General features: G+C 37.7%; 1 protein-coding gene across 1 annotated transcript in view; it reads right to left on the bottom strand.

Moving 5' to 3' along the window:
- Zip99C (Zinc transporter Zip99C) overlaps positions 1–12,629 on the bottom strand; it is a 109,246-nt gene that overhangs the window by 12,799 nt on the left and 83,818 nt on the right. Inside the window, exon 2 of the mRNA XM_069834165.1 lies at positions 2,996–3,109. Within this exon, the coding sequence (XP_069690266.1) occupies positions 2,996–3,109 (114 nt within the window). The remainder of the gene's footprint in view (positions 1–2,995; positions 3,110–12,629) is intronic.

Genomic DNA, 12,629 nt, shown 5'->3' with positions numbered 1-12,629 from the left:
ATGACTCTGTTAGGAACAATAAGAAACAATCGCCGTGAACTACCCGCAGAATTTGTCATAGCAAAGGGAAGGAAAGCAGCTTCAAGTCTCTTCGGATTCCAGGAATCCGCTACGATAGTTTGCTATTGCCCAAAAAAAAGGGTCAGGTAGTGACTCTGCTGAGCACTATACATTTCAAAGAGGAAATAGCTGAAGATGAAAAAGAAAAACCTATTATGGTACTAGACTATAACGCAACAAAGTCAGGTGTAGACAATGGACAAATTAGTCAGGACATACACTACAAAACGTATGACAAGGAGGTGGCCCATGTTTATTTTTTATAATATTTTTGGTATTAGTGCGCTCAATGCGTTCATAATTTGGCTGGAGTTAAATCCTGACTGGAAGAAAAAAAACTAACTACAGAAGAAGAGAATTTCTTCTTGAGCAGGGAACATCTTTAGTACAGAAGAACAGAAGTAGGAGCACCAAAGTTCCTCCTGCTTGTATTTCAGCACAAGTGCAAAGTGGGGCAAAACGTGGACGATACCACTTATGTGAACGTTCTGTGGACAGAAAGCCTCCAGAAAAGTGAAAAAAATGTTCATATTTCGTCTGTAAACAACATTCCGAGTTGTTTTGTTTCAAATGTAAGGACGTATAAGATGAAGGCGGAAGGATGGCAAAGTGTAAAATGTAAAAATGTTTATATACATAGCCGTTCTGTTTTCAAGGTAACCATGTATGTATTTATGCCAGTACATTAAAACAATTGCATTACTACCGATATATCTCGTGTAAATTACTCGGGGTCTATATGACCCCAGCGGTACTCAGTGTAAAAAAAGAAACCTGGTAGTAGGAGGGTTAAGTAACCCCGAAGTTCGTAAGCCATTTGGTTCCCTCCGAAATGTATACTCTCATCCATCTGAAGAAACTTAATTTTAAAAGATAAAGAATCCGAAAAGAGACGTAACACACTAGACTAGAACACCAACAGGTAGAGAGCCTATTGCTATGCAAGAACCTGCAGATACAAGTTAAGAGTCACCCCTCTGTCGTCGATCAGCACTGACTGTCATAATCACCGCGACCCCATGAAGGAGATACTGCGCTTCTGGATTCGAACACCTGACTCTTCGGAACTGTTTTGTTCTATTATCAAAACTAAATATATGCTAATTATGATACAAAGGCTATTCAGAAACTATGACATAGATACGGATAATAATTGAAAGAGAATGGCAAAAGACATCGAAGCCACAAATCTCTCAGAATCTACCTAGCATCGAACCATGGTTATCTTGTTGAGAAACCGTCAGCTGTAAGAGCAAAAACTATTTTGAAAAAAGTGTTGTTAATAGCAATTATTTCAAACTACAAGACATGCGAGAAGAAATGCAATACAGTAAAATCCCTCATAACCGACACCCAAATAACCGGCAATATCAAAACAACGGCACTTTTGGCTAGGCCAAAAAAAAAAGTTTAAATTTACCACACTGCCACAGTCTGGGCCGTCAGTGTTGCCACATTAGGAACTTTAATTGTCAATGAATATTAGAATCTAGAATTAGTGTATTATTTGTGTTGTGTGATATGTTTTAATAAGGAAAATCCACACAGTTTTTATGTTTATTCAGTTATGAGCAAGAGCCAGTGATGGAGAAATAAGCTTCAAATAGCTGCAATTTCAACATTTGGCACCATGAAATACGAACTTTTTTGTATATACCGGTATTTATTTAATTATCCGGCAAAATCTCGTATCCGGAACTAGTCTGGACCCTTTGGTGCCGGATAAAACGGATTTTACTGTAATACATTTCCAAACAGAAAGCCATGCGAAACTCTAAGAAAACTGTATGTCGATAACGAAGCTGTAGTTAAATGGGAAGGAAAGAGAAATACGTACTTCCGAGAAACTTGCTCCGGAGTTGATTTACAAGACACCTATATATAGTGCTTTTCTTCTGGAGAAAAGGTGGTGGAACTCTGTGTAGAATATATTATAACGGCTGGGAGATGATTACTATCCAGTATACGGGACAATTTTTAACTTCCTTTTCGCCCAACTTAATAGTACATTATGCAACGACCCTATAATGATAGTAATTAAGACGCAAGTATGGATATTTATGAAACTAGCGCAAGCGAGCGTCTTAATTACCATTATAGGCAAGTTTCATACGACTTTTTATACTCGACCATATTTCTAACTTGAAATTATTCAGATGTATACATTTTATTTGTATCTGACAAGATCGGAAGTGACCTTGTTCTAGGTCGTGAATTGTGAGATGTGCGCAGACGAGAAAGTATTGATTTTTTCCGAGGAATAATAATGTCATTGACCTTGATGTAATCCCGTTAAACTTGATATAACCTTGATTATTGAATTCGACATTGAAGAACGAGATGACAAATTGAATTTATTTGAATATTATTTACAATTAACGCTAATTATTATAGTAACAGAACATAACCTTCTGCGACAGTATTGGATTTCCAGCCTCCGTGACTTTTCGCTAATTCTCTTTCGATTGCATATCCGAGAATAATCGATACTTGCGGTTTTATAACGGTACAAAGCTGACTTGTCACTGGCTGAACACCTGTAAGCTGAGTTGTTATTGGCTGAACACCTGTACTTTAATGAGTAAGTGTACTTTAATGACATGCATTTAAGGACCGCTACCAGGTGTATAATTACTACATTTCGGCATGGTCGAGCATAAAAACTTTTAAGGCCTAAGCAGAATTCAAAGAAAAATTAATTAACAACACATTTCTCGGATTTCATGAGGAAAAACACAACAAAAAGGCAGCGTTCCGGCGTGTTTCGCCAGAAAAAAAAAGTACTTCTTATGTATCATAGAATTTTTCGAAAGTGAGTTGTGAGATGAGTGAATCTTGGAAAAATTCATACAATGACTAATAACCGGTACATTTAGACCCACTGAAATTTCCTCGTGTTGACTTACTCTGGGTTTATGATTTAAATCTGACTCACCGATGGCAGCTTCCTGCTGCTCCATCCAGACTTCCGGCAAGAGATGCAGGAACACATCTCCAAGCAGACAGCCCACGGCGAAACTCAGGAGTACTCTCAGACTGCGGGCACCGCCTGCCACAGACACACCAAAGCGAATGTTACAGGTGTATTACAATAAATACAAAATACAGGTGTCTCTAAATTAGACCGACAAAATTAGGGAGCAGATAGATAACCTTCGTGGAAGCATATTTTGTTCAGGAACCCAAGGGCTGCGACGCTTCGTTTCAGTGCAAGAAAGAATTACAAGTCGGGATAAAATAAGTAGGTATGTGCAAATAACAAGCGATTCTGTGTCACATGATTCTGTGTGTTAATTCAAACAAAGAAAAAAATACGTACAGAAAAACGAAACCAACGACGCATTAAACTGTACTGAACATTACAACAGAATGAGTGCAGTACAAGTACTAAACTACGTAGACGAATAACGCGGATAACAAGAGGACGTACCAATGGAAGTAAACAAACGTGCTGTAATCTATACCAAATGATACTGGGTTCCGGACGTAAATAAATCGAGTGATAGTAGTTATGATACACCCCTCTTGGACTGAAAAGCGTGATTATCCGTTCCAGCCTTCTTGCAATGAAACGAAGCGTCGCAGCATATGGGTTCCTTAACAAAATATGCTTCCACGAAGGTTATCTATCTGCTCCCTAATTTTGTCGGCCTAATTTAGAGACACCCTGTATAATATATAACAACGCAGTGTAAAGGTGTTATATTACTGAGTTACAACAATCTACACATCTAAGTAATTTAAAAAACAGCCCCTGAAGGCCCAAGGAAGACCAGTCGACTGCCTCATGCCTCAGCAGAGGTAAACGATCATCCAGATTCTTCCCAATCCAGGTTCTTCACTGAGAATCTCCACGAAAAGCGAGATAGATTTAAAACGTTTATCCAGAGAGTACGAAAAGAATAGAATAATAATAATAACAATAACAATAATAATAATAATAATAATAATAATAATAATAAGTTTATAAAGTGTTTCATTAATATGATAATTTCTTCCTAAGGATAGCAAAGTGAAATGAATTCAGAGGAATGGTATGTAAAGAAATTATCGCATTATCCTACAAGTGTTATCGCATATCGCATCAGGGTTAAACTATAGCTTAACACAATAATTAATCGCATGGCTGGTAATGCTGGTGTGTAGTATAACACAAGCTCGGCAGAGCATGATCGCTAGATGAGTCCGCCGTGTAATGTAAAAAAAAATCAGTAAAATGCAGATGCAGTGATCATTACCTTAGGCCACGCGAAGGGTCGTCCATCTCAGATTGCGAAAGGTCGGGCAAGATCAAGTGTCTTTAAATCGTTAATAGACGGTACACAGAATTGATTGTATGCTTCTGCATTATGTTGTGTTGACAAGATATTCAGGAAGGCAAGAAAGGGGGAAAAAAAAAAGAAAAAGAAAGAAAGAAAAAAGAAAGAAGGAAGAAAGAAAGATGGTAGCAGGAAATAAGTTCAGGAGTTCGCTTGGGCTATATGGTTGGGTTTTTTTTCCAAGGTATTCCCCAATTGTAATCACATGAATCCTTGGCGTCATCCGACACCTCGCGTCATCTCGCCAGATACCATCTTGCTATCACCAACAACCTAGTAGTTGATACAGCATTGTTAAATAAAAGATTATAAGAAGAGAAATAATAGAAATTGAAGAAAGAAAAGGGAATAGTATGGAGAAAAAAGGAGAAGAAAAAACGAAGGATAAAAGGAGAAGAAAGAAATGCTTTTAAAATGACTACAAGGAAAACACAGAAGCTACGTTCTTCCTCGTTATAAATACTAAGAAACTGAAATACACAATCAACGTTTCTATATTCTATATTCTTCTTTTGTAAGATCTCATGTAATAGCGGGGATTCTTTATTTTCTCCAATTTCTACAACGCAAAATAACTTTCACCGTTTTATGTGCAGAAATAAAAACAAAATCGTTAAAAACATTACATCATTTCTAAATTAATTATCTCATAGATAGTTAATATGAGCAAAATCCATCCAATCAGGAGAAATCTCTGTGCACAGTTGTAAAGATACGGAATTAAAATTTGGAGGGAGGGAGGGAGTCTTGATGTGAGTCCACCTGTATCTAGGCAACAATTTCACACGACTGTCCACAAGTAGCGTATGTACAGGGGCTCTTGTTTACTGCACATGCGCAGTGTCTTGTAAGCGAAACTTTTAAAATAAGGAAGCTCCAAATTTTATTTCCGTGTCTGTACATACAGACTGCCTGCCTCTAGACTAGCCGGCCGGGATTCGATTCCCGGCGGAGTCAGAAATTTTTCTTGTAAAATTTCTACCTCGGGACTAGGAGACAGGGCGGTGCACAACTTCTAATCACTAAATTGTGCACCAATATGCCTGGGTTAAATTCCAAATCTGTCCGCAGTGCATATCAAGGGAAGACATATGTCGTTCGTCGGATGGGTACGTTAAGCCTGGCGGCCCCCTTGGTGCTATTCGACAGGAGTAGGCTACGTGCCGGCACCGGGTTTCCCCTTCCTCTTCCTCACCTTCCTCATCATTCTCTCCCATTCCCTACACTACACTTACACAAACACTTAACATACACTCACCCTAGTACAGACCGATTATTTAGTCCTGACAGCTCAGCCACGCGAAAGAGGGGAAGTAATAGGAGTAGTGGGAAAAGCTCCGGAGTAGAGATAAGAGCGAGCGGTCGGTAAAGGAATGCAGTACAGTTTAATTCTACTAGAAACATACCGCTCTACCACACGCATGACATCCGATCGCCCCGAAGGCAAGCGAGTGACTAACCCAAACACCCTTGGCGTAAATAAATGGACTCGCCTGACCCAGGCGCACATCTCCGGCGACTGTCAGGACTAAATAGTTGTACGTGTACACGACATAACTCTTCACAGATACACATCATGCATAACGTGGTCCGCCGATGTGATGTGAAATTTGAAAATGGGTCACAGTCCTGCCATCTATCCGCAATATGCGGAACCCGAATCACGCAAAGTGACGTGGGTAGGCATTAGACACATACACATACAGACTGCCGAAATAAAAGAAAATGTCGTCCAACGTTAAAAACACGTATTCCGTGAACATTTTAGAATCTTGTTCCTTTGCTACACAATATTTTCTCTTCAAGCTTCATACAGCAGGATCATGAAAGGAAGTAAAAGAAGGAGAGGAGAGGAGAGGAGAGGTGAGGAGAGGAGAGGAGAGGAAGCAAAAAACAAAGCAACACATGAGTTTCAAGGACAGTCGTAATATTCCAGGCGTAGTCGTAACGATTAGAGAATGGCAGTGTTAACGAGATTGTGTCACAGGGATACGATGCAGAGATTCCTGCCCACAGTGCCAAGAACGTGAGGACTTCTATTCTTTCGACAAACCTAAGGTCCAGGCACATGCAAATAGAATAGTTGAACGCTAAAGAGCAGTCAGAACACACTCGCGTCTGTGCAGTTCATCGCAGTGGTCGCCCATTTCTCAGGTGAGTGAATCACACCCTCCTGTAGGGAGACAATTGAATGCGGATGTGTTCTGTGAAATGCAGCGACTATTGCCTGCCTAATATATAAGCTGGAAGTGCAAATTCAAGAGAGATGACTTTATAATACGATACCAAGTGAAAAAAACAATAAAAGTATTAATTTAGTGAAATGTGAATTGAAAGACAAAGGCGAATAAAATTCTGCTCTAATTTTGTAGGTTGTAATTTAACCAACTTAGCTAATCTTTCACCCATCTGCAGTATGTATGAAATTCAAATGAAAAATGGTGGTGGTATAGTCCCGTCGCTCTTATTTCCGGCAGCCAATCACGTTGCAGGTTGGCTACATTTAAACGTGTGCGTCTTGTGATTCGCTGCTGATGACGTTATACACATCCTAAGGCTCGATAAATACTTAATATAATCGCCCGCCATTTTGGCTCTTTCGTTGGCGTTCGCATACGACTATTTTGACTAATTGTACGAGGTACGACCGCACTCTATGTCGTACGCAATTTTGTACGACTATTTCACTGAAGGGAAAAATAATTAGGAACTTATAATGTTGGTTTATAATTGAAATAAAATTGATGGTTAATTCGTCCCTTTTAGACAAGTTTTCTTCATTTAGTATGTCCTGGACTAATACGAAAGAAACATGCTTTTAAGAGGGGGAATGCTTTTAAAATCGATCTGGTAACTATGCTTGCCATGCAAATCATAATTTGTCATCTTGAGCTCTAGGTTTCACGTATAGGACGCAGTTATATCAAAGTAATACGGGTTTAATTTTATTAACATCCTTGTTTGTTCGATAAATAAAATATTTTATCAATTAAATACTACCGTAATAGCATTAAGAAGTCTAAACGCGCCGACATTATAGTAGAGGTTTCGGGTTTGAGTCGACTGTAGATGAATTAATTTGATATAATTTTCAGCCGCCGCATTTATTGGCCTATCTGAGGCCACGCCGGCCAAATATAAAATTCTGCTGACTTTAAAAATAAGAAAGTTGATTCTAACCAAGCGTCATCGTGCACGCCTTACTGCGATGACAGTGTTGACGATGAAGAAATGGGTGGTGATTTGTTTCAATGCTGAATGTCATTGTGAATGTGAACTATAATTAGTAGTATTTTTAATTGGAACTAAAATTTACTGGTAGATATATTTATTTTGCGATTCTTTATCAACTGCGTAATGACATGAAGGTGATAATGCCAGCCAAATGACTCCAGCGCCGAAAGTTAACCAGCATTTGTTCTTAATGGGTTGAGGGAAAACCTGGAAACAACGTCAACCAGATAACTCGCGTCGTCTACACCTGTGGAGTAACGGTTAGCGCATCTGGCCGCGAAACCAGGTGGCTCGGGTTCGATTATTGGTCGGGGCAAGTTACCTGGTTGAGGTTTTTTCCGGGATTTTCTCTCAATCCAATATGAGCAAATGCCAGGTAACTTTCGGTGCTGGACCCCGGACTCATTTCACCGGCATTATCACCTTCATCTCATTCAGGCGCTAAATAACCTAAGATGTTGATAAAGCGTCGTAAAATAACCTACTAAAATAATAAAAAAATAACTCGTCTCGTCTGGGATTCGAACTCTGGCTCTCGTTTCACAGTCAGACGTGCTAACCACTGCTACATAGTGGTGAACATATTAGAAAGTTGAGGAATGTACGACAATTTTATGCTGAAGTACGACAATTTTCATAAGTTAGTACGACGGTTTCGACGCCTTTATCTGGCAACCCTGGCACAATCAAGCGAAGAACCAGTACATGATCGATCTGCTTACTAGTTTAGCTACCGACATGCTGTAAGAAAAAAGTAGCAGAAATGATTTATTGAAGAAATGGGTTTCTGGAGACGAATGTTCTTCTGCTGATGAGAAAATCGTCTTCTGTGCAATATGATTTCTTGAAACTTACTACTTCAAATTATGTTCGTTTAGGGGAGAGTTGGGTAGTATCGGACATCTGGTAAAATCGGACAGTGCGTTTCTTTCATCTACTACCAGATCGTAGTACCTGAATGACATGGTTACGTTTCTGTATGCGGCATCACAGAAACGTAACCACGTCATTCAGGTACTATCATCTGGTGGTAGATGAAAGAAACTCACTGTCCAATATTACCCGATGTCAGATACTACCAAACTATCCCCTATATCGTATTATTAAACCTCTAAAACGTATTTTTATGCATATATTAAAATTTTCAGCGCATATTTCAATAGTTTTTACTGCACAGTTCCACTGATATGTTCAAGTTTTTTTTTACTGCACAAAGTTACATGGTCTAATCATCGTCATCAAATCACAGAAACGTTTAAGATTAAGTACATTCCATTAGTTTATTAACTGCAAATATTTCAAACTTTAATTATAACCTACAAAAACATACTTCATATTACTATAAATATTACTTTTGTTTTAACAAATATCATTTTAAGTTCGTAAACAGTGTGTTTTATAGTGAAATCCGAGGAGATCTTTTGTACTATTTATTACAGTGAACTATGAGAAAATCCTTTGCACCATTTATTAATCTCATTTTAGAGTTTTGACGAAGACTCGAGCAATATATAACGCTTATTTCAAGCCCTGACGTAAACAGAAACCCTCTCGGCCCCTCCCCCGGGCTTGACGTGGGTGTAAAGCCACAAGAGTGAGAAAAGATGACAATTTCTCACTTCAATGATTATACGACAGCCGCCGACTGTTGCTAGGTGATAAGCGGGCATTACTACATACAGAGATTAGTTTTCACTGTGTTCACTGTATTTGGTTGCTTAGCAACAAACCGTATGGGTGCCAAGATACCACGGATACTTATTCTTGAAAATAGGGATCAAGGAAGGACACGGTTACTTGCGCACATTCAGTCCCCACAACTTAATAAACCAGGTATCGTATTCACACCACATTTCGAATTTGTCAACATCTAGCACTAAGGTAATACTACTTAGCATCACGTTAAAGGTTGTTAACCTTAACTGAACATGTCCTTGATAGATCTGGGTTTTGTGCACTCACTTGATAGATCTGGATTTTGTGCACTCACTTGATAGATCTGGGTTTTGTGCACTCACTTGATAGATCTGGATTTTGTGCACTCACTTGATAGATCTGGATTTTGTGCACTCACTTGACAGATCTGGGTTTTGTGCACTCACTTGACAGATCTGGGTTTTGTGCACTCACTTGACAGATCTGGGTTTTGTGCACTCACTTGACAGATCTGGATTTTGTGCACTCACTTGATAGATCTGGATTTTGTGCACTCACTTGATAGATCTGGGTTTTGTGCACTCACTTGATAGATCTGGGTTTTGTGCACTCACTTGACAGATCTGGGTTTTGTGCACTCACTTGACAGATCTGGGTTTTGTGCACTCACTTGACAGATCTGGATTTTGTGCACTCACTTGATAGATCTGGGTTTTGTGCACTCACTTGATAGATCTGATTTTGTGCACTCAAGCCAGGATAATAAGCAAGGACAATAACAATTCTTAATAGGCCTATCGCCTTTTTTTTTTAAGGAAACGGAGATATTAGCAGAGTATAGAATAGAATAGAATGTTTTATTTTCGCTGGCAGAGTTAAGGCCATAATATTTACAATACACTTAAAAGATTCTCCAGCAATACTCTTCAGTTAACGACTAGTAGGCCTACATGTTTATTTAAATTGAGAAAAAACCTGTAAGAAAAGGTAATGGGAGGATAATATTAAAATGGATTTGAGGGAGGTGGGATATGATGATAGAGACTGGATTAATCTTGCATAGGATAGGGACCGACGGCGGGCTTATGTGAGGGCGGCAACGAACCTGCGGGTTCCTTAAAAGCCATTTGTAAGTAAGTAAGAAAAAGTAATAACTTAATTTATGAGCTAATGTAATTCAATTCAGTCTATATGCAATATGTAAAGAATTATAATTAAGTTGAGATAGCTAGTTGGTTAAAACGATGAGAATTAATTTAATAGAAGTTTATTAGAACTACGTACCTATGTTATAGGGAGCAAATATAAATCTAAAATATACTGATATAATGAGAACATTAATGTAATGAGATCTGTCATTAGAGATTTTGTATTCTATTTAGAGAAATTAATGGTAATACTGTAATAAAAATGGACAGATGTTAGTTTCATTATAAGGGACAAATATCTTAACTGTCATATAGTTAATTAATTCTTTTCTTGATGGTCTTTCTTCAAAATATTTAAATATTTAAGCATCGACATCAACCCAGAGTCCCCGTGGTTACTCGTCAAGTAGAGCGTTCGTCGTTAAGATTCCATGAATTTGGTCACTTGGGAAAAGTGGTAGGTAGTAAAAGTTCACCGTTGCTTCTGCATTAGTCAACATGATAATTACGACCTATGCAGAAACAGTACTACTGCAGTGTTGGCGAAGGAAACCTGGTCGCATACAGCCTTGATTATCCCACATGAACTAGTCGGGATTTGAATTCGGATGTCTAGAGTGAAAATTTAATATTCAAGCTATTTGGTTTAAATGTGTTGTTATATATATATATATATATATATTAAAAATATCAATTTATGAATGAGAGATCTCCAAACAAAATTTCTCGACCAGGTCAAAATTCTACTCTGTTAATCTTCATCCTTCCTTACGGTTTTATCTTACTGCACGGCAGCTTTAGAACAAACAAGCAAAATAACCTTCAATTTAACAACAATGCAATTACAGGTCATTCCACTATGAATTAAATTAATATGCAGCTATAATTGAACGAGAAATAGGAGGGGGAGAAAACACTCTCTCTCTCTCTTCAGAGAAATTTACGCAGAAATTATTTGGCATTTCTCTAAATGTACGCCCCAATATGTTTAGTTTAGTTGTATTTTATATTAAACACTTTTTAATCTGTATTACTCTCAATTTTAATTTTATTTTTGTTGTATTGGAATCCCCTCCTGTGCACGAGTCTTACTCATTCAGGAGTGGGCAAGTTTATCTTATATCGTATTAACTTGTATTCATTTCAAACTTACTAATGAATGAATGAATGAATAAATAAATTAATTAAATAAATGAATGAATGAATAAATAAATAGATGAATAAATAAATGAATGAATAAGTAACTAAATAAGTGAATAAGTAAGTAAATATATAAGTAAATAAATAAATAAACAAATAATAGTACATTATGCAACGAGCCTATAATGATAGCAATTAAGACGCGAGTATGTTTGTTTATGAAACGAGCGCAAGCGAGTTTCATAATTTTCATACGAGGTCTTAATTACCATTATAGGCAAGTTTCATACGACTTTTTATGCTCGACCATATTTCTAACTTGAAATTATTCAGAAGTATTCATTTTATTTGTATCTCACAGAAGATCGGAAGTGATCTTGTTCATAGCTCTTAAATTGTGAGATGTGCGCAGACGCGAAAGTATTGATTTTTTCCGAGGAACAATAATGTCATTACCTTGATGTAATGTAACATGAATTAATTTTGATATAACCTGGAAATTGATTTAGAATTGAAAAACGAGACGACAAATTGAATTTATTTGAATATTATTTACAATTAACGCTAATTATTATAGTAACAGAACATAACCTTCTGCGACAGTATTGGATTTCCAGCCTCCGTGACGTTTCCCTCGTCTTTCGATTGCATATCCGAGAATAATCGAAAACCTGAACTTTAATGAATAGTGTACTTTAATGACATGCATTAAAGGACTGCGACCAGGTGTATAATTACTACATTTCGGCATGGTCGAGCATAAATAAAATTTTGGATATCCATAGCATTAATAACTACCTCGTATTCGTTCAACCAATTTTGAAGTTCCAGACGCTGAAATACTCCTGCAGCACTCCTGAAGGGCTGTTTTGAGGTCACTTTTGTTCGAAAATTCTGGTTTTGTCATTCAGTAATTAGTTTCCGAGCCATGGTCATTTAACAAAAAGGTTTGTTTTGGTCTCTTGTATCATCCAAGAAGTTTGAGCATTGAATTTAGATACACTCTGTATTACATGAGCTCAAGCTAAATATTGTAGTCACGAAGAAGATGAGACGTATGAACTGAGCAGCG

This window comes from Periplaneta americana, chromosome 1, assembly GCF_040183065.1.
Source record: "Periplaneta americana isolate PAMFEO1 chromosome 1, P.americana_PAMFEO1_priV1, whole genome shotgun sequence".
In the NCBI taxonomy this organism is placed as follows: Eukaryota; Metazoa; Arthropoda; class Insecta; order Blattodea; family Blattidae; genus Periplaneta; species Periplaneta americana.
The sequence above is the reverse complement of the archived record's forward strand: the minus strand, read 5'-3'. Positions and strand labels throughout refer to the sequence as shown.